Source organism: Jaculus jaculus, chromosome 14 (assembly GCF_020740685.1).
Source record: "Jaculus jaculus isolate mJacJac1 chromosome 14, mJacJac1.mat.Y.cur, whole genome shotgun sequence".
Lineage (NCBI taxonomy): Eukaryota > Metazoa > Chordata > Mammalia > Rodentia > Dipodidae > Jaculus > Jaculus jaculus.
Genome location: NC_059115.1, coordinates 33,515,470 through 33,539,005, shown reverse-complemented (window position 1 = coordinate 33,539,005; position 23,536 = coordinate 33,515,470). Strand labels below are relative to the sequence as shown.

At 40.5% G+C, this 23,536-nt stretch overlaps 1 protein-coding gene across 3 annotated transcripts in view; it reads right to left on the bottom strand.

The window, feature by feature from the left end:
- Window positions 1-23,536, bottom strand: part of Rad18 (RAD18 E3 ubiquitin protein ligase) — a 107,015-nt gene that overhangs the window by 76,585 nt on the left and 6,894 nt on the right. For all 3 annotated transcript variants that reach the window (XM_004651479.2, XM_045133798.1, XM_045133799.1), the window contains exons 4-7: window positions 22,586-22,656; window positions 8,660-8,997; window positions 6,972-7,071; window positions 3,195-3,379 (exon numbers count right to left, since the gene is read on the bottom strand). In XM_004651479.2, the coding sequence (XP_004651536.2) occupies window positions 3,195-3,379; window positions 6,972-7,071; window positions 8,660-8,997; window positions 22,586-22,656 (694 nt within the window). The remainder of the gene's footprint in view (window positions 1-3,194; window positions 3,380-6,971; window positions 7,072-8,659; window positions 8,998-22,585; window positions 22,657-23,536) is intronic.

Here is a 23,536-nt window from a genome sequence, read left to right as displayed (position 1 = left end):
ACACAACTAAATGTGTCCAAAGTACAATAGCTACTGAATGGATTAAAAAGAAAAATGAAAATCTATATAGTTTGAGATTTTAAAATCTCTCAGTAATTGACAGACTCAGTTTGCAGAATACCAGGAGGGACACAGAAGTAGCAAACAACTATAGTATATAACTACTGTTTATAGGCCACTGAATAACAAAAAGCAAATTTTTCAAGTGCTGTTAAAATAGTCCCCAAGAAGATTAAATGCTGAGTTATGAAGTACAGATTCAATAAATGCAAAAGGTCTGACATCATACAGAAGTTTATTTGGCCACCACAGAATTAAATTAGAAATTAATAGTAAAAACATAAGCAGAAAACATCCAAATGTAGGTTGAATGAATTAAAGAATTAATATCTGAGCCGGGCATGGTGGCTCAGTATTCCCCAGTACTGGGGAGGCAGAGGTAGGAGGTGCACCGTGAGTTCAAGGCCACCCTGAGACTACAGAGTTAATTCCAGGTCAGCCTGGACCAGAGTGAGACCCTACCTCGAAAAACAAAAAAAAACAAAACAAAAAAAGAAAAGAAAAGAAAAAGGAAGAATTAGTGTCTGAAACACTCCAAAGTTCAAATTTTTCAGTACTGATATGATACCTCATAAAGAAAACTTTCTACCTAACCTTATGATACAGGTCATCACCAAGATGAAGATACACCAAAAATGTCACATAAAAGCTGTCTTCAGGCAAGGTATGGTGGTGCACACCTTTATCCTAACACTTGGAAGGCAGAGGTACGAGGATCATTGTGAGTTTGGGGTCATCCTGGAACTACAGAGAGAGTTCTAGGTCAGGTTAGGCTAAACAAAAAAAAAAGAGAGAGAAAAAGAAAAAAAATTATCACCAGGCTACACATAAAAATGGCATATATGAAATATAAATGAAATAGATGCATGTAAATATTCCAAAATCTCAAGCATTTTAAGTCTCATGTATTTAGGATAGGGAAACAACAGTTCTGTATAGCCCATGAGTAAGAAAAGGAAGCCACAGAAAAAATTAAAAAATGGTTTAAAGAATGAAAGAAAAATACAGCATACAAATGTTTGTGGATACAAGTCAAACAGTGCTTAAAAGAAAAACATTTATAGTTGTAACCTTTAATTAGACCCATCTAAAATTAATTATCTACGCTTCCTTTATAATAAGCAAGAAAAAGAATTCTAAAATTAAACCCAAAATAGAAACAGTAACAAAGGGCTAGAATTCAATGAACTAATTAAACAGACAAAAAAAAAAAAAAATCGATGGAACTAAAGAAATATTCTTTGCAAAGATGAATAAAGTAGACAACCCACAAGGAAAAAGACATATTTCCAATATCAAAATGAAACACAGGGCCGGGCATGGTGGCACCACTGTAACCCTGGCACCCAAGGGGCAGAGGATTCCGAGCTAATTAGATGCCAATATGGGTTATACATCAGGGCCCTTTCAAAAAACGCACTTGCCACAAACCTCACACATATCAAAAGGCTAATAAATTATCAAATGACAACATATTTCCAAGATCTTAACTGGCTTTACTTCACTCCATGAATCAAAATAAGTGTGTCAGAACAGGCAAAACAGAAGAGGTTGGTTTTATCGAGAAGGCCTGAAAAGAAACAGAAATAAAAAACAAAAAGCATACTGGTCACTTCAAAGTTACTTTCTTAGTAAGGCCAGAACAAAGCAATAAATAAAAAAGTGCCGGGCATGGTGGCGCACGCCTTTAATCCCAGCACCTGGGAGGCAGAAGTAGGAGGATCGCTGTGAGTTCAAGGCCACACTGAGATTACATAGTGAATTTCAGGTGGGCCTGGGCTAGAGTGAGACCCTATCTGGAAAAAACAAAATGGAAAAAAAAAAAAAAATTCACTGGTCAACGGCAGGTAGCTTCACAACAGGGATGTTCTTAAGCAAGGACATGGAATGACAAACCCCATACCTTCCAGATGGGCACACTGAAAAGCTGGGCATGCTGGTGTACACGTGGGAGCCTGAGGCCGGAAGACACACACAGGCCAGCCTGTGCTACATGATGTGTTCCAGGCTAGCCAAGGTCACACAGACCTTATCTTTAAATGAAAAAGTTATCTTTGTATTGAGTTTTTCACTATATCCCTGTAAAAGCCGAACATGCACAAAACCACATAACAATGCATTCCTAGGTACTCCTATCCAATAGCATGGTTTGCATCTCTACATGAAGACATGTTAAAGACTGCTCAAAGCAGCATCATACTTAATAGCCAAAGCTGGAAAAACTCGAAATGAACCACTGAATGGATAAAGCGTGACTGGTCTACACAATGGAGTACTACATGCAAACAAAACATGGGTAGAATTGCAGCTATTACTCTGCTCACAAAGACCAAGCAGGCAAAATGAACATATGGTATGAGAATTGAAGATAGTGTCAAATGTAAGGATGGAGGAGGCATTGGCTGGGCATTCCAAAATGCTGTTAGTGAGTGATTTTGGTGGAAGCATCAAAGGCCTTTTCACTTTGTAGAACTAACTTTGTGATAAGTCACTAAGCAATACATAATATGCTTTTCTGTTTACATATTCTTCACCTTTGAAAAAAGGGGAGGCAATTATATATGTGGTGATCCTGTGTGTGGTAAAATGAGAATGACAAAGCATGAAGCAGGGCACAGGGAAACTAACATTCTGTGACACAGTAATGACCGAGGACATGTTTATGTATAATCATGACACTGGAAACGTTTCCTGGTAGTCACTCCTGACTGAGTACTCAGTACTGCACATGCATGCTGGCTGTCACTCAACTCTAACACAGGAAGCAGGCAGTATCACAACATTTATTTTATGAGTGAGGAAACTAAAGTGCAGAGGTGAAGTGACTTGCTCAGGCACCAGCATAACACTGAAAACCCAGACTGTAGGGCTCTCCAGACCCACCTTCGCCACCACATGAACTCACAAGACACACAAACTGGCAATAGTGGTGCCTCTGAGAAGGGAACCTGGGGACTAAGAGGAAGGCTGGCTCAGTATAATACTCTCTCGGTACTTTATAAAGGAATACTTCTGCATCGTATTTATTTCCCAAAGATTACTTATTGAAAAGTTCTTCTTATAGTTTCTGATGTGAGCTACATAGACCTGCTTTACCCTGAGGATAAGCAGTCTTCACGGTTTTATTAGATTACCTGATTTAGGATGCAAGGCATCACACTGGGCATTGTACATGTGTACAAATTCCTGGTGTCTTTTAATAAGCTGCTGTTTATTTCCTTGAATAGATAATCCATGCTCTTTTAGCTTTCTCTTTAAATCACGATCGGACAGCAAGTTATACACAGTTTTGGGCAGCGGCTTCCTTTTGTGAGAAGAACTAAAAAGAGGAAAAAAGAACTCTGAAAATTACTGAGAACTATCAAATACGTTCATGTCAAAATGAATATTTTTTAGCTTTCTGACTCAATACCTGGCTGGTTGAAATAGTGCAACCCTTTAGGCAAAAAGGAAGAAGGAATGCTCTAAGTGTATGGACTGGTTTAAATCTATGGGCACTCAGATGCATAGAGTGTGTTCTCAAGGTGATCTATACAGCTACATGACCTCAAAATGACAAGAGCAAAGGTTCATGGGAAAACTAATAGAATTGAAGAGTACTAAGTTTAAAAAAAAAAAAAAAAGATTTTATAAAAGAGGTGTATGGGTGCCAGGCATGGTGGCACATGCCTTTAATCCCAGCACTCAGGAGGCAGAGGTAGGAGGATCGCCGTGAGTTCAGGGCCACCCTGAGACTACATAGTGAATTCCAGGTCTGCCTGAGCCACAGTGAGACCCTACCTCGAAAAACCAAAAAAAAAAAAAGGTACATGGAATGAGTTCACAAAAGCTGTGCTCCCCAACCCCCAGGGAGCCTCAGAACGAACTGCAAAGCTAGTTTTAAAGGAGACCCTCAACCTCCTTGTCCATAGCACCCACCCACTGGGGTTCAGGCCTGAAGTGGAAACCAAAAATCTTTACTTTCCATGCAGTTTCCCTGGGCAAAGTTGATGCAATGGTCCAAAGGCTGTGCTTAGAGAACTGTGACAGCTCAGTATAAGCAAAGGAGTCTGTGTTAATCATGAGGGCCAATTCCTGGTTCAGTCATCTCTTAAGCTCTATTCGTCAACTCTAAAAGCCAGAAAAAACTACTGAACTAAAAAAAGACCTATAAACCTCGAAAGAGTATGCTTTTTCAAAACTGTTCTTCTTGTAACAGCAGCCAGTTAGTTCTGTGCAAACTGAGAAAAAATAAGGCAAAATAAATTCATAATCAGCAGCAACAGCTGAATCAGTCTGCACATAACAAGTAAAAGGGGAGGAACAATTCATTAAGTCCCAATCTAGCACAGTTATTTATCAAGGACAGATGACTAAATTTATTACCGTGAAATTCTAATGAATAACTATAATGCTCACTGTCACTTAAAATGAAAAGCACTACCAAAGATGAACAATTTCTAAGAATTTATAACTATGAAGTCAGGTAAATGACACTGATCTTTTGTCCACAATTCACTGAAACTGAGTATTGCATTTAGGGTGCCTCAGAATCTGAGAGCATCAAAAGAAAAGTGTTGTGCTCTTCGGAACCAACTGTGAGACAACTTATATAGGCCAAGTTAAAGACTATCATCCACATCCAGAAGATGGCCTGTGGCGTTTTGCAGAAGAGACTGAGAAGCAAGGTGAGGCTCTTCTATGTGAGCAAATCCAGAGCAGAAAATATAACTAAGATATGGCTCAATGTTTCCCTAAGCTTCTCTAACCAATATTGTAGGGAATCAGAATAAAAACTAATTCAGTCAAATAAATTTAGGAATTACTACACTAAAGCAAAACTCAGCAGTTATCTTTAATATAGGACTGCTCTACATCTTCATGATACTAGAGGTGACACGTGTGCTCATTTTAAGATACACTGTGGACAAACTGGCATAACTCTAGCATTCTGTGAAGATGGAATTTGGAACCAGTGCTGGAAGAAAAGTCAAATGGCATATGAACAGTACATCCATGGACAAATCCACATAGCTAGATGTGTTAGAAGAAATCTAACAGAAACACCTAGAGCTAGCTAAGTAAGATTATCAGTGTTGAGTCCTTATTCTTCAGGAAGAAAATACGCAGCATCTCTGCTTCCAACTCATTCTTTGGGAAAAAACACTTATAACGAGAAGCAAGTCAGTAGCTTCGATGTTTTCCAGAGATACTTGGGAAGATACAGGTGCATTTATACCAAAATTTTCCTAAATAATCATCCTAAACATATAAATTTTATTCTCATCAACACACTAACCCATTAGGAGGGAGTGCTGTGCACATATGACATATGACTGCCCCAGGCTTTGGGTCAACTATGACCTCTGCTATAAGTTAATAATGCATCAATGTACTTCAACATTAGCCTTTGTGCATTATAAACAGTAATTCTATCCCTTGGAGACTACACTCACTATAAAAATTACTCAAAATTGGGCTGGAGAGATGGCTTAGCAGTTAAGCGCTTGCCTGTGAAGCCTAAGGACCCCAGTTCGAGGCTCGATTCCCCAGGACCCACGTTAGCCAGATGCACAAGGGGGCGTATACGTCTGCAGTTTGTTCGCAGTGGCTAGAAGCCCTGGCGTGCCCATTCTCTCTCTCTCTTCCTCTCACTTTCAAATAAATAAATAAAGATAAAACAAAACAAAAAAAATTTTTAATTACTCATAAAAAATGAAGTGACTCTTTTAACCATTATTAAAGTGGTTTTTGTAAATATTCCTCCAATACCTTCAAAATAGATCAAACCTAAGTGCCAATATTCTCTTCATCCCCACTTCAAACTTTAGCCTCTTTCTTTACCAAAGCTCTCTCCCACTTTTCCCTACTTAAATAGTCATTTTAGAAGTCCAGGATAGTCCATTCTTGCAATCTTGAACTGTGTGCTCACCACTCTCTTCCATTTATCAGTTGGTAATGGCAGGAAAAAGACTGAAGACATAACTCCTAGTTTGAAAAACAAAATCTGCTGAGCTGGGGAGATGGTTCAGTAGTTAAAGGCACTGCCAACCCAAGTTCAGTTCCCCAGTACCCACATAAAGCCAGATGGCACATGGATCTGGGGTTCACCTGGAGTCTCAAGAGGTACTGACACTCCCATAGTCACCTTCTCCTCTCTGCTTGCAAATAAATAAAAATACTTTTAAAAATTAAATTAAACCTTCCCTTGATGTTGCTGTTCATGCCTTTTCATCTAACTTGCAACTTCTACTTCCACATTATCTTCATCAGCCATTCCTGAATTCCTCGCAACTTAAAATTAACTAAACTTTCACTTCTGAACAATGCTATGTGTAACAATAGTAGGCTAGGCTAACCAATTATTACTTTGATGCATAAAGGAGGCAGGACAGCATGGTACTTTGGGTACAAATATTGACGTGACAACTTATTAGTTATGTCAACTGTGTGGTCTGGAATCATTTCACACATACTCTTCAACTCTTGCTCCTCCTGCTTCAGCCCCTAGATGTTGGAATGCAGATACACACCACAGATTCTTTTACACACGCTCAGTAAGTTTGATTTAAAATATTAAAATCTTTACTATTTATTTAAATATTTATTTTGAATCATTTAAGATATTAATAATTCTACAAACCAACCAAAGAAAGATTTGATATGTTCTACATTTAGTACGGCCTTCGTTTCCTTGATCAAGGCCTTTTATGGAGGTTCTAAGATGCTAAGAAAAGAAGTTTAGAAGGAATTAAAGTCTAAGTTCCTTAGTTCTTAAATCAAAATGTAGTTGCAGTGTGAACATTTGACATACTGAATGCTATCAGCAAAGTGTGAACTGGGGGAAAAGCAGGGTGACAGGAATGGAGAGGTGCTTTTTCTTCACATTTATAAGGCAAAGAAGCACCCAGCTAAAGCAGCTCAACTCTTACCTCCGGAGGCTTTCCTTCTTCTCACCGCGGGATAAGCAGCTGTCCAGATGCTTATTGATGTGGTGTTCTGGAATGTCAACCCCACAAACAGGACACTCCACTGCAGTTTTTTGAGAGAGAGAGACTTTATTACTATAGGAAGGGCAAAGTTAATATCTACTGACATCTTCAGCAATTCAGATTAAAAAAACAGAACCCCAACTTAATATGCACTTAGAAAAAGCAGAAGAGAAGAAGACCTATGAGGGAAATGGAAGAGAGCAAGCAAATAGCTAAAATGTGGGCAGTCACAGTCAGTGCCCTAGACCTAGAGATTGCACATCCATATGGAAATTAGTCAATTAGGAAATGCTTTGGTTAAATATTTTCTACCAAGTTATCAAAAAGGTATGAAACTGATCTTGAGTTTTTCAAGCCTCAGGAGCCATCTTCATGTAGCACAGAAGCAGCCCTGGCAACTCTGCAACAGAATTATAACTACAGACACAAAGCTGCCTGGCGGGGTTTCATCTAGCTATACCTACCTGCCACCCTGCTTCCAGGGCAGCCATTCTTTATTCCAGCAGTTCCTTTAGGGGGTTTCAGGGATTGTGTAGGTATCTCAAAGCCTGGTGACCAGTATGGATAAGAAGCAGGGGCCACTGTGAGGTAGGCAGAGCTGTGGTGCAGTAGCAATCACCAGGCCCTCCATGCTTAGTTTAAGCAGAGCACCTAGAAACTTTATCTATATTTCATTCATTTTATATGTTATGGTCTACTGTAAGATTTCATTTGAAGAAAAAAAAACACTGCACAGTATAGATAGTTAATTACAGTAGAATTCTTGTTTGTTTGGTGGATTGATCAAGATTGAAACATAATAAGAAATAAATGCAAAAGAAATTTATATACCCTTAAGAAATATACACAGGATGCTAATAAACTAAGTCCCATTTTTCTAAGTTTATGAGCACAAACAGCCTTGAAGTGTGGGTTGCTTGTGAATTTTTATTAAGGACAAACATCTTTAGTAAAGGCTGATGTTACAAAGGATTTGGGGCTTCAAGGTCACCATTCAACCCCATAATCCTAGTCTCTGTCACCGATAGGCGACTCTGCCACTGCATGAGTATATGAGACAGTATGTAAAAAGATGCAGGTGGCTATGCTCCAATAAATGCATTGACCACAGCAGGTAGCATCGCAGATGTGGCCTTTTTGGTTGTGGTCTGCCAGTTCCTGTGTGCACTGCAGGAAGAAAGGAAGATCAGCTGGGCTAGGGTCTGAGATAAGATTTTGAGAGGGAGAACTAGAAAGCGAGGCAGGGAGTAGGGAAAGCATCAAGTCGTTAATGGCTTTACATACCAGGAAGAACAGCATGTGTTCAAGCCATGGCATAAGATAGCACTTTAAGATTAAGCTAGAATTGAATGAGAGAAGAGGGTATTTTAAGCTGAAAGCAGACTACTTCCACACTAGATGTATGAACTAAATAAACTGTTTCATCTCTGCAGAACCATCCTGAGCTCTATTCTGCAAGAAAGAACAAACATACCTCTAAGCACTGACTGTAGCAGTGCCTGAGCTTGCCTTAAGGTAAAGCAGATCTGTTCCTTCCCACTCCTTCCAAATGTTGCCTATCCTTGTTTACATCGTGTAGATGAGATTTCCTTTAGTATGAAAATGCACATATGAAAAGCACTTCCTACCTTTAGGACCTTGTTTCACAGTGGATGTAGAGGGTGTCTCAGGACAATTAGCATCTGAGGAACCAGGTGCAATCTGTCCTAGAAAACTCATCTCTTGAGTCTCAGTAGAAATGCTTGCCTCTTTTTGAGGAATGACTTTGCTGTCATTTTCTTTTATCAACAACTTTGACGTGGAATCACCCATTTCTCGGATCAAGAACTTGTCCATCAACCTGCTTCCTTCTTTTACAGAATGCCTGATGACTCCAGCAGTGTTTACTCTGACAGCAACTTTCTTTGAGGCAGAAGACACAGGAGATACAGGTGGTGACTCCAAAGCAAACTGCAGCAGACGATTCCTTGAGGCACACACACATTAAGAAAACACAACTGAAAACATGTCCAATTCTATATGATAAACCAACTGATCTAACAGGTTTTCCCAATTAACCCTTGTTTCTCTGAAACACAGAACTTACTCCATTAATCACAAACAAAACAAAATGTTTCTTCTAAAATGAAACACAATGTAACAAATCTGACTTAAAAGGCAGCTATGGGTCTGGGGACATCAGCAGTTAAGAGCACCGCCACATAAGTATTAGCACCCACATAAGAAGTTGGGTGTGGCCATGCACACTCTAGTCTGGAGCAGGGCAGAGACTCTCTGGTCAGCCAGTCTGACTGAAATGGCAGCACCAGGCTCAGTTAGACTCCATCTCAGGGAAACAAAACAGAAGAGCAATAGAGGAAAACGCCCAACATTCTACTCCGGTGTCTGCACATGTGCACTTGGGTGCAAGCATCTGCACACACACATGCCTACAAGACACACATGCCGCCACCAACAACCCCCACAAAAAAACTTATGTCTATGAAAGGAACTGAATTTAGGTCAGGTCATTAAGAAAAGCAGATATGAGACTTATTCTACAATAGTTAAGGAAAATCTGGACAAACATAAAACAACTGCATGTAGGCACTCAAGTATAATTAACAATATAATTAATACAAAGTGTTATGCCTAAAAGAAGAAACACATGAAGTGATCCAACACTGCTCTAAGATCTTAACTTGGAAGTATTTTCTGTGGTGGGAGCCTGGGACTAACATCCCAACAGGAAAAGTAATGTCACTGGTGAGTGGGGACAGAGAACAGAGTTCTGGGCAAATGTGGTTAGGGCTAAAAGGACAGGGTGCATCACAGGCACAAGAAGGAAACCTCCACAATCTGTTTAACAATTTCCATCCATCTGCAATCATTTCCTAGGTGTGCAAAAATGTACAAAACTAGCGGGGACCTGGGAGGCAGCAGACCCTGGAAAACTGAGTTTTCAAAGGACAGCACTGGAAGGCAGTGGGGACTAGAGGCTGAAGTAAAAAGGATTGTTATGAGTTCCACCCAAATGAAGAGACCATCAAGAAGACCATAGCATGGAGGCAAGACACCGCAAAGCCATACCCTGGGAAAAGGCCCGACTCTGCCACACTGTGTGCACGTGCAAATACAAGCTTAAAACTCAACTAGACTCAACCTAATGAACACTATGCCCGGCCTTGACACAGCAAAAGTGAAGAGCTGGGAATGTCTCTGTCAGAACAAGATTCATGATCTTTCACAGGAAGGGAATCTGCAGCTTATGTTTTGTCTAGAGCGCTCAGTTAAATATTACTAGACATGCAAAAAAAAAAGTAGCCACTAATGAAGCCATACTGCATTCAATAGCAGAGGTGATCCAAACACTGGCACTAGCAGATGAGGATTTCAAAAGACTATGCCAAATATTCTAAAGAAAAACAGAAAAAACACTGGCAAATGGATAGAAAAATAGTGTAACAGTAGAGATAATTAAAAACCTTAAAAAAAAAGCCAGGTGTGGTGTCACATGCCTTTAATCCCAGCACTTGGGAGGCAGTGGTAGGAGGACTGCCATGAGCTCAAGGCCACCCTGAGACTACAAAGTGAATTCCAGGTCATCCTGGGCTGGAGCCGGACCTACATTGGGAAAAAGAAAAAAAATAAAAGAAAAAGCCTTATAAAAGAATCAGTGAACATTCTACAACTAAAAGATACAATATCTAAACTGGTGACTATAATAGCATACAGCAAGGACATTATCTGCAAACCTGAAAGCAGGTCAATAGAAAAGATTAAAACTGAAGCACACAGAAAAGACCAAAAAAACAAAACAAAACAAAAAAAACAAACAGGGGAGTGGCCCCATGTTTAATTCAAGCACTCCAGAAGGCTGAAGTAAGAAAGATCCTCATGAGTTCCAAGTCAGCCTGGGCTACAGTCAAACTCAACCTCAATAAAACAAAAAATAAAAAACCAAATAATTACAAACCCTCCAAATGCAAAGAAGTTAAACATAATTCTAAATAATCTAAGAACTCAAGTTAATTATTAAATCAGAACTAGAAAATAGCATGTTTGAATGATTGCATGAGTTTTCAAAATAAGTCCCAAAAGGATATTTTCATTTTATTTTATTTTGGTTTTTCGAGGTAGGGTCTTACTCTGGCTGGGGCTGACCTGGAATTCACTATGTATCCTCAGGGTGGCCTCTAACTCTCGGTGATCCTCCTACCTCTGCCTCCCAAGTGCTGGGATTAAAGGCGTGCGCCACCACACCAGGCGAAAAAATTTTAATAGATTTAGAGGAAAGTTGAAAATCAGTATTTTCATATTCTGGCCTACAAGAAAATGAACCAGCTAAAAGATGCTTTCTTCCGTGTGTGTGTGTGTGTGTGTGTGTGTGTGTGTGTACACGCACACATGCTAGCGTGTTCATGTGTGTGGACAAAGATGTACATGCAGAGGTCACAGGACAACACTGAGTGGCCATCCTAGTGTTTGACCTTGTTTGGGGCAGTCTCTGCTTGTTCACCACTGTGTTTGCCAGGCTGGCTGGCCTACTGAAATCATACCAAGGTTACAGATGCTCATGTTAGAGACCAGCTTTACAGAGGTTCTTAGAATCCAAACTCAAGTACTCATGCTTGCATAGAAAGTCCTTTATCCACTGAAATATCTGCCCCAGGCCCAAAAGTTGTTTAAAAAAAATAACAAAATTACTAAATTCCCACTGACTAAATAGGAATGAGAATGCATATTACCAAGACAATAAATTAAAAAGAGATATCATTACAAATCCTATAGAAATTGACAATTTATTAAAAGAATATTATGAATACTTTATAGAATTATATTTACAGCAATACTGGCAAGAAACAGAAAATTCAGTCTTTATTATCAACTAAAGAAAACAAAGATGCAATTTAAAAACTTTCTACTGAGATATCACATACACACACAATCAGAAAGATATTTACAAGAAATAAGAATGGTCATCAAGCACATGAAAAGATTTATTATTCAATAATAAATGCAAATCAAATAAATAAGCCATATGATAACCTTTTTTTTTTTTTGGACAGTGCATACCCAGAAGCGATAGATTGTTACTAGAAAATTTTCAGTGCCAGGGATGGGATACCTTCCAGTGAGTTGTTGGCCAGGGAGGTCCCTGATACCCCCAAAACATTACAGGCCATTGCCAAGACTCTTTGTTTCCCACCAGGAATAGATGTTAAGACCCTACTGCTGAAGACTCCACATGCTTGAACTGTATGGTCACTGAGGTCTCTTGCTGGAGCTGAGCTGAAAACCGCCTCCCTGTAGACCAGCTGACAGAAAGCTGGAAAAAGCTACTCTGCATGCAGCTCCACAGGAGAGAAAGACATCATCAATAGAGATAAACAACAGTGGACACAGCAAGCCTTAAGTTTGGCCAGCCAGGCCAAATGAGCTGAGTGTATAGTGGCATGTCTGTCATGGAGAAAACCAAACTCTCTCTAACTGGAATGGAGGTCCTTTCCACAGGAAGGAATACATGCCTGATATTGAAAACCTATAGGGGAGGTCATGAGCCCTAAGGGTATAACACCTGCTGGTATCTGGCTAAATGTATATATTATGCTTACCGAACTGCCCAGTAAGCACTTTGCATGTCTCTTAATGTTCAAAGTCATATATTAATGCTACTCTCACTTTAGTTAGAGAAGCTTTTTTTTTTTTTTTTTTTTTTTTTTTGGTTTTTCAAGGTAGACCAGGCTGACCTAGAATTCACTATGTAGTCTCAGAGTGACCTTAAACTCACACTGATCCTCATACCTCTATGTGTGTGGGATTAAAGGCATGTACCACCATGTCTGGCTGAAGCTTTTCTTTGCAGATGGCAATGACCTCTGGGATGACTCAAAAGGTACCACAGTGCTGAGAAGAAGTGACAGGGGAAGGCTCAGCACTGCAACATCTCTATCACACCTTCCAGGGCTCAGGGTCCATTGTGGAAGAGGTGGCAGAAAAAACGTAAGAACCAAAGGAAAGGTAGGACTCCTTACAGTACAGTCATCCAGACACAAAATGGCCTGGATATCCATGACTTCACAGTGCCTGATACTACCTACACAAGACCTTCCTAACAGGAGGAAAAGATGATGATATCAAAATAAAATAGAGACTGATTGAGAGGGTGAGGGGATATGATGGAGAGTGGAGTTGAGAAGGGGAAAGCGGGGGGAGAATTATTATGGTTTATTGTCTGTAATTATAGAAGTTGTCAATAAAAAAATTTTAAATAAATAAAAAATAAACTGTGTTTATTCATCAGAAAAATAAGAAATGCAAATCAAAGCACAATGAGGGCTGTGGAGATGGCTCAGTGGATAAAGCACTTGCCAGCAAGCATAAGTACCTGAATTCAGATGCCCAGAATGCAGATAAAAGGCAGACGCTGCTGCATCAGCCATCTGTATTCCCAGCTCACCTAGAGTGAGATGGAAAATGCAGACAGGTCTGTCTGCCAGGAATTCATAGGCCAGCTAGATTGGCAGAGTGAAGAGACCCTGCCTCAAATGAGCGAAAAGGCGAAGGACCAGAAAGTTGTCCTCTGATGTCTACATGCAAGCCATGGCACATACGCGCAAGCACACACATACTAAGCTACCATTCATATCCAATAGAATACTTAAAATAAATAAAACTATGAAAATCAGCCAGAATGTGGAAGTGAAACTTCCACACACTGGTCAATGTAGAACCTCATTAGAAAACAAAGATTATACATAAGTACTCAAACTATAAATCATCCAAATGTAACAAGAGACGAGTAGACAACAAATGGTATATAGTCACACAATAGAATGCTATTCAACAATTAAAAAAATTAAAAACTTCCCATGTAATGAAGTTTAAAAATAATATATATGCAACCAATCAGACAACAGGCACCCATTGGAACAACATTGACATGACTGTCGTGGGGTAACCAACTGCTTTATGGTTGGATTTAAGGCCCATGCCGTGGGAAGGAATCTATGCCTGACACTGAACGCCTAGTCTAAACCTTGTGGCTGGACAAGTAATAGGGCCTAGGAAGGAAGGTACTATAACTGCTTGGCTATTTGGGTATGATGTACCCAAATATTTATGTTTATGCTCACAGATTAGTGCTGGTCTCAGCTCTGGTCAGAGAAGTTTCTTTATGTAGTGGACAACAACTACTGAGAAGACTCAAAAGTCATCAGTCCTGGGCTAGAGAGGTGGCTTTGGCTTTGTAGTTAAGGTGCTTGCTTGCAAAGCCAAAGATCCTAGGTTCGATTCCCCAGGACCCACATAAGGCAGATGCACAAGGTGGTGCATGCGTCTGGAGTTCTTCTGCAATAGCTGAAGGCTCTGCCGTGCCCATTCATATTCATATTCTCTCTCTCTCTCTCTCTCTCTCTCTCTCTCTCTCTCTCTCTCTCTCTCTCTCTCACACACACACACACACACACACACACACACAAATAATATTTTTAAGTCATCAGTCCTGAAAATAAGTGACTGATGAGTAAATGAGACAACTAAGTCACTCCTTCCAAGACTCAACTTTGCAGCAGAGGAAGAAGAAAGAATGTAAGAGCCAGAGGATGTGAAGGAGTGCTATGTAACACTTTCTTCTGAATATGACATGGCCACTGTATTCGTGACCCTACCAGACCTGCACAATACTGGGCCCATCCTGAACACTGGAGGAATTCATGAGGCCCCATCCTTCCCTAAGCAGTTAATGGTTGCTGGGGCAAAGAAGAGACATTTGGTTCAGTGGTATAACTACTGGTAATGTGCCTGCGCCTCCTACCCATGCAAGCAACACTAAACTCCGTGGGGAGAGAACGGTGTAGGAAAGAGGGAGAGAAAAAGAAAGGGGAAGAGAAAAGAGAGAGGAGGGGGAGGGATAAGAAGAAGAGGGAGGAGAGGGTAGGAGAAAGAGGAGAAGGAACAGGGGAGGAAGGAGAGGGGAAAGGAGGAGGACAAGAAGGAGAGAGAAGGAAGAGAAGAAGTCAGTGAGGATGGGGAGGGAAAGGAGAAGAGAAGGAGGAGGACAAGAAGAAGAAAAGGAGAAGGAAGAGAGGAAGGGAAGGGAAAGGAGAAGGAAGAGGAGGAGGAGGAGACGAAAAGGGGAGAGCTGATGACAATGACATGAAGTAGAAGTGGGACTAAATACAAAGGAAAAGAAGTTCAGTGAGGGGGCATATGAAAGAAGCCTAAATAGTGGTGACCTTTGGTTGTAAGGACTGAGCAGAAGCAAAGGACAAAATCTTTTGAGGCAACAGAGATATTTGATATCAATCACATAGATGTACCAAAGTATTTACCAAAAAACAATGATCACTGGGCATGGCAGCATACAAATGTAATCCAAGTACTTGGGAGGAGGCTGAGACAGAAGGACCCCAAATTCAAGGAGTCTGGGATACATATGAGACTGTGTCAAATAAAAAGCCACATATCATGGTACACTTGAAAATAATCACAACTTAAAGGGCCTCATTGTCAGCTAATCAGCAGATAAAAATTATAACGACTGGGACTAGCAATGTTGGTAAGGATGTGGATCAACTGGAATTCTCATTCTAGAAACTAGCTCTAATGATGCTAAAAATAAATAAACTTATCTAATAAATAACAATGAGGGTGAGGCCCTGGGTTCATTTCCCAGCATCTCCACCAAAAATAAATGATAAAGTAGAACCAGGGGAGAACAGGCAGACATATAGAAGAGTCAAGACTGGTGTTTGTTAGGTACACAGTGAATAAGGGAGTGGGTTCATTATACTACCTTCTCCATTTTCATTGTATGTTTGAATTTTCTAACAATACAAAAAAAGAAAGTTTAGGGTCTGAGGAAACAGCTCAACAGATAAGAGCACTTGCTGCGCAAGCACGATGGCATGAGAGGACCTAATTCCCCTTGGGTTCTATTCTCCAATACCCACATAAACAGCTGGGCATGATCATGCATACCTATAACCCCAGTGCTGTGGGAAGCAGAGATGACAGAATCATAGGGGCTTGCTGATCAGCCAGCCTGACCAAAAATAGCAGTTCTGGAATCAGTGAGACTCCATCTCAAGGAAACACATAATGAGTGAAAGGAAGACACCTGAAGTTCTCTGACCTTTGCATGCATGTGTCACCAGTGAATACACACCACAAACATGCACATACACATATTGCAAAACAGTTTTAAAACAGAAAAACTTAGCTGACAGAGATGGTACATGCCTATAATACCAACACTCAGAGCTGAGGCAGAAGATTCAAATTTAAGGCCAGTCTGGGCTATACAGTGACACTGTGACTAATGAAAAAGAATGAAATGGGGTGAGAAGGAGAAAGGAAAGGACAGGGAGGGGGAAGCTAATGGGAGGAAAACTAAAAAGAAAACACCTAAAGATTTTGGTTTTAGAGGGGAAAAAAAAGAAATAAAATAAAAATACAGAACCATAATCAATAGTCTTCCTTCCAGTACCTGGATTTCGTTCAAAGGAGGCCCTAGGCAAAGCTCACCTCTATTTATGACAAAGGAGAGCACAGAGTGTTCAATACAATAGACACGACTGTTGAACACTTCCACACTGCACAGGGGTAGACCTTTCGGAGCCTAGAGATAACTGCTGGCTTTTATTCCACAATTCAGATTAATTTAATTCTAACTGCCTCTCTTACTTCAAAGTGTGCCAACAAAGACCATGGCAGATAATAACACTAATGCCATGGAGAAAACTTTTCCCAGGGCTAATATTAAAATCCATTAACTTATACAAGTGCCACCTACTCTTGCCAGAGAAACACAAGAGAATGCAAAACAAAGTCAGTAGTCATGAAGGTAACAGAACAGCCAGAGGCGTAAACGAACGGGCCTCCCAATCCTGGACTGAAAGCTCTAGAACTAAGCCAACATGATCCTTTTCTCTTCATAAATGTAACTGCTTCAGCTATGTAAACAAAGCTGTCCAAAGAGAGAGCTGTCACTTGGGTGGTTTTAAGCATGATCTGCCATTCTGTTTTAAAGGAATCACTGACACTGTCATCAGCAAGGAATTTAGGAGGAAAAGTAAGATTAAGAAGGCCATGACGAAGTGGCCACAGTCAAGTACGCTGACACTGGTTCAGACCAGATAGATCCTGGATAATAATGGCAGGAGCTAGAAGCCACTGAGACTTTAGAAACGTTCTGAAAGTACAGCCAACAGGACTAACAGATCAAAAGATGAAGTAGTATAAAAGACAGAAATCAGAGCTAGAGAAGATGGCTTAGTGGTTAAGGCGTTTGTCTGCAAAGCCAAAGGACCCCGGTTCAATTCCCCAGGACCCACATAAGCCAGATGCACAGGGTGGTGCATGCATCTGGAGTTTGTTTGCAGTGGCTGGAAGCCCTGGCGTCCCCATTCTCTCTCTTTCTCCCTCTTTCTCTTTTTCTCTCTCAAATAAACAAGTTAAAAAGAAAGACAAAGGTCAGACTTCACTGCCTTTAGCCACAGCAACTAGACAATGCTGCTATTCAGAGACTACACAGCAGGTCTGGTGTGGGTCACTGTGGAAGCCTAGTCTCCTTGTGGTCAGATGAAGCATCTGTTGCTCTTATGAGGTACAAGGAGAAAGAAGCTGTTGGATATGACTCTGAATTTTCCAAGAGAAATATGGTTGGAGGTAAACATTTGGAAGACATGAATGCACATATGGCATTTAAAATTGAGAGGTGTTTTCTAATTTTAATATCTTAAGTCAGGAGAAAATATTAATTTCCAATTTAATGTTTATGATTAAATGAAGTTGGCCATACTCCCTTAGTATCTATCAATATCTATCACCCTTATGAATTTATATTACAGTGACATGGCACTAACCACATCTGTCAAACATCTCTCAGAAGAATTAGAGACTTTTTAAAAATTTTTTGTTTATTTTTTATTTATTTATTTGAGAGTGACAGAGAGGAGACAGAAACTGAGAGAGAAAGAGAGAGAGAGAGAGAGAATGGGCACGCCAGGGCTTCCAGCCACTGCAAACGAACTCCAGACGTGTGAGCCCCCTTGTGCATCTGGCTAACATGGGTCCTGGGGAATCGAGCCTCGAACCGGGGTCATTAGGCTTCACAGGCAAGCGCTTAACTGCTAAGCCATCTCTCCAGCCCAAATTAGAGACTTTTAAAACTGAAAGGCCAGTGTGTCATAAGGGATGTCACAATCACAAGCAGGGTAAAAGGATGAGCCCATGTCCTCCTTGTGAGATGCTAGGACAATTATCTACTACCAATGTAATCTAAAATGTTTACATTCTTTTTTTTTTTTTAATTTATTTGAGAGCGACAGACACAGAGAGAAAGACAGATAGAGGGAGAGAGAGAGAATGGGCGCGCCAGGGCCTCCAGCCTCTGCAAACGAACTCCAGACGCGTGCGCCCCCTTGTGCATCTGGCTAACGTGGGTCCTGGGGAACTGAGCCTCGAACCGGGGTCCTTAGGCTTCACAGGCAAGCGCTTAACCACTAAGCCATCTCTCCAGCCCAATGTTTACGTTCTTAAGGTGGAGTACCTGGAGAAAGCTCCTACCTTGATGGTAGATAAGCCAAAGCAATTTATAAACTAATGGCCCAGATGGAGACTGGCTACTATGCAAAAACAAAGAAACAATATTACTTCGAGCAAAAATGATTGTCTACTTACAAAAAAATTCTAACTCATTTTGTTTAACGCAATAGATTCTTAACTTTTTTGAAATTGTGTGTGTACATGTTTGTGGAGGCCAGAGGACAACTACAGGTGTTGTTCTTCAGGTGCAGTTTACCTTTTATTTTTATTTTTCTGTGACTGTTTGAAACTCTCCAAGTAGGCCACACTGGATGGCTCACAAGTCCCAGGGATCCACCTGTCTCCACTTCCACACTGCTGGGATTACAAACAATTGCTACAAACCTGGCTTTATTTTGTGGGTTCAGGGACAGAACCAGGTCCTCGGGCTTGCATGGAAAGCACTGAACTGACTGGAACGTTTTATTTTTTCCAAGATAGTCTTATTGTGGAGTTCAAGCTGTCCTTAAACTCATAATCCTCCTACCTCAGCCTCCGAAGTGCTAGGTGTATGTTTGCCAATGTCTAGATAAGAACTTAAATTATTTCCCATATCTTCTCATTATTGATTTTAGAATATTAATTTTTTAAAAAATCAGAACAACATATAAAATGGCAGAGATAGATGAGAAAGACAAGAAATAAAATCAACAAACAATATAAATATCTTACATTTTAGTCGTAAGATTAAGCATCCTCCCTCATCAATCCTGAACCAGATTAAATGATTAAACAAGTAATGACACTGATTAGCTTGAATTTTATTCCGACTAACTTTGCAGATGAAATGCCACAGCACTCTGCACTTGACGAGTCCAAGAAATGTTCACAAGGATGCTGTTGATGAGAAGCAAACCACCCCCAACATACGCACACTATAATGAATAATGAAATGAGGAAAATAACCATTGTCAGGCTTGCCTGGAAGTTGCCAAGGGGTCTATGGACCTAAACATACTGAGCACTTCTCTTGCACAAACATGCTGCTATCTGCAGTGCTTCCTTCTTCCTACATTACTGGGCTGTAGTACCAACTGAGGAAAAAGAAGAAAGTCGAGCTGGAGAGATGGCTTAGCAGTTTAGATGCTTGCCTGCAAAGCAGATGAACCCAGATTCAATTCTCCAGGTCCCACGTAAGCCAGATGCACTTAGTGGCACATGTGTCTGGAATTCGTTTGCAGTGGCTAGAGGCCCTGGCACGCCCATTCTCACTCTGTCTCTCTCTCTCTCCTCCTCCTCTCTCTGTCTCTAATAAATATAAATAAATCTTTGGAAAAAAAAAAAAAGTCTTGACAGTTTTACTGTCTCAGAGAAAGGACTTCCTCCTAGAGACCTAGTCCCATCCTCTCAGATGTCAAAAACTAAGAACTTTATAAAACTGAATGAAAAAAAAATTTTTAATTTTTTAAAGGGCTGGAGAGATGGGTTAGTGGTTAAGATATTTGCCTGCAAAGCTTAAGGACCCAAGTTTGATTCCCCAGAACCCACATAAGTCAGATGCACAAGGGAGTACATGAAGCTGGAGTTTGCTTGCAGTAACTAGAGGTCCTGGTGTACCCATTCCCCCCCCCAAAAAAAAACAAATAAATATTAAATAAAATTAAAAATAAAGAGTCTCCAGTAATAAGGTGAGAATTGCAGGAAGTGAAAGAGGGAGCCTAGCAGATCTAAGTCAGGAAAGCTTAAAGAACAGCACGTATAGAAGTCCTAAGAGGGTACCTGTCCTGGGACACAAGCAGCAGACACCATGCAGACTGCTGCTTTCATATTAGACCCCTGTAAGCAATCTGAGGGGTCATACAGGGGAATCTTGTTGTGCATTCAAATTCATTATCCCAATTATCTCTTGGGTAATTTTGTTTTCCTGAGTTACTTGATTCGTAAACGGTCATAACATTAGCATCTTTTGTGGTAGCTTTGATGTTCAAATGCAGTGGTACCCATCAAGTGCTAGTTTTGCCTGACACAAAGGAAGCACCATTTGTCTATATTTTTTTTTTCCAGACAGGGTCTCATGTAGTCCAAGCTGGCCCTGAATTCCTCCATCTTGCAAGAGCTAGAATTATAGACAGGGTAACTGCTATCCTGCAGTGAGGCCATCATTCTGCAGCCACCTTCCTTCACATGGCAGCAGTATATGGTCCAGGGTGCCTGGACCCTTGTCTTGTATCTTTAGCTATCAACAAAACATGAGTTTCCTCAGCTTCAACTGGAAAACCTAGAGAAAGGTGGTCCTGCTCAAGTGACTTATGAGACATAACAATGGGCTCCAAGAATGCATCAATGAGCCAGAAAGTCACACTTAACTACATGGGTACCTAAACTGATGACATAATTAAAACAAAATAACAAGATACAGTTTGATAAAGCACGTTTTTATGCCCTTTGCATGACCAAACTCATATTCACACACCCATGCATCTGACAGTTAAGAAGTGAAGCTCTATAACAGAGCTTTCTAACATGCAAGCAACAGAGCACATGGTGCTTTCAAACATGCTGAGAAAAACAGATGAAAAATTAATAGATTAACACATACCAAACAGAATCAATTATAGATACACGTATATGGATGGGTTAGTATACACAAATGCATATATACATCTATTATTGCTCTGTCCACTAAAAAAAGTATAGAAGCCTAACACCTCAGTGGTGACAAGCCTGCCCAGCACCAGATCCTGGCCTCTACATACCACTCTCCAGTAAAAGGAACCAGGGCTCCTGGCATGGCCACTACAGCACTGGGAGATAGTCAATCATAACTGGTCAAATGCTAAAAATAAGTGAGTGATGAATGTTTAGCCAAAAAAAAAGAGACATATACACTATCCCCTCCATGGTTTAGAGAACATCACAGACCATGAGACAAAAAGAATGTAAAAGCTGGAAAATGGAAAGGAATGATGCAGAACTATGCCAATTGGATACAAGAACACTGCACTCATGAACTCATACCAGATGTGGTGACCTGAACAAGACCTGCACATGACAGAACAAATGTTGATTCTGTTACAGATAGGAGAGGGACTTGGGAGGCCACTCCCTCCTCACTGAGCTAATGACAGTTAACGGTTATCAGGGAAAGGGGAGTCATTCTCTTCCATGGCCACTAGGAAGAGACAGGAAAACGGAGTACAGTGAGACTGAGGGGATAAGGGAGAATAATGTGGGGTATACATGATCCAAATGCAGTATGTATGTAAGAATTGTCAAATTCAACTCATATTCTTACATTGTTATTAAAAGGGATGCATGAGGAACTAGGGATCCTTAGAGAAAGCTGATACTAAGGCTGGGGCGGAAAACTGTATGATGAACTAGGGGCATGTTTATAGCACCCAAAAGTAAGGAAGCCCTCAAATCTGCAAACTGTTCTTCATTAGAGGACAATTTTAGTTAAATAAAAGCTTGCTGGGTATGGTGGCACATGCCTTTAATCCCAGCACTCAGGAAGCTGAGGTAGGAGGATCACTGTGAATTCAAGGCTACCCTGAGACTACAGAGTGAATTCCAGGACAACATGAGCTCGAATGAGGCCCTATCTCAAAAACCCAAAAAAAGGGGTGAAGAGATGACTTAGCAGTTAAGGCATTTGCCTACAAAGCCCAAGGACCCAGGTTCAATTCCCATGTAAGCCAGACGCACAAGGGGGTGCATGCATCTGGAATTTGTTTGCAGTGGCTGAAAGCCCTGGAGTGCGCATTCTTCCTCCCTCCCTCCCTCCCTCCCTCCCTCTCTCTCTCTTTCTCTGCCTCTTTCTGTCTCAAATAAATAAATAGTAAAAACTATTTCCCTTTTTTATAAAAATTGAAATAGAAAATCTTATTACTATATACTAGAATTTTTTCTGTGTGAATAATCCCTGTTGTCACTTCCCTTTTCTTAGTTCAACATATCCAACCCTATAATCCCAAACTGAAAGGATCTAAAGCAGAAACACATAAAAAGAGTGGTTAGAAGTTAGTCACAAACTTCAATCATACCGTGCAAAATTCATGCTCTTTACCAGTTCATCTAAAAGGCGATTATTTCTCAGGTCTGGTTCTGTGACTGCCTAGAAAAGAAAAACAACAGATGGAAAAAGGTCAAAAACAATAATTAACTTGTCATAATCTTATTTTTGAAAATGTCTGACCTGTTCCCCTGGGGCTCCCCATCCTGTTGGTCTTCCAGCAAAACCTCAGAATCAAGTTAATTTATCTCATACTGCCGTGGAATTCTAAAACAGTGAGTCAGTACCTGCTACTTAAGAGTTGGGAACAGCTCTCAAAAGCATATGGCAAAATCATATATTATTTACTCTGTACTGACTAAGACAAAACCTAATATGAGCAAGAATTTTTCTTCAAAATGCCAGCACTCAGCCTTCCCCAAAATTATTCATAAATAAAAGAGAGATGCTCTCTTCAGTAATAACACTGGGAGGCAGTAAGTGTTCAAAAAGGGTTGAAATTAAAAAATGCAGGAACACAAGAGAAAAATTATGAATCCAGTACTCTAGCATGGATGATGTCTGTGAGGAGACCATCTTAACAAAGGAAGTGCAGTACAATGGCAAAGATCTTGGCGTTCGGAGCCACGCTGCTTCCCTTCTCACACAGGGCAACAGTTCCGCATGCTCAGTGCCGCCAACCTGCTGCAATGTGCCTACCTGCTGAGAAGCCAAAGGAGCCAAACCTTCAACTAGTACAGTGTCCTTTCTGTAGGAGAGTACGGCCTCTCTCTTTCTCACTGATGATCAATTTCCCCTTCTACCTAGTCTCACTATGTGAAAGTTTCAGGAGCTATGAATGCCAAATTTGCTTGTTTCTCCTGAAGGTCTGGATTGGAAAGGAAGAGACCAGTTAAACTTAATTACGCCTGACGGCCATGATCCTTTGCTTCTGTATAAATGTATATACCAGTCCTTTGCAAATGAAGAATCCCATTGTCAG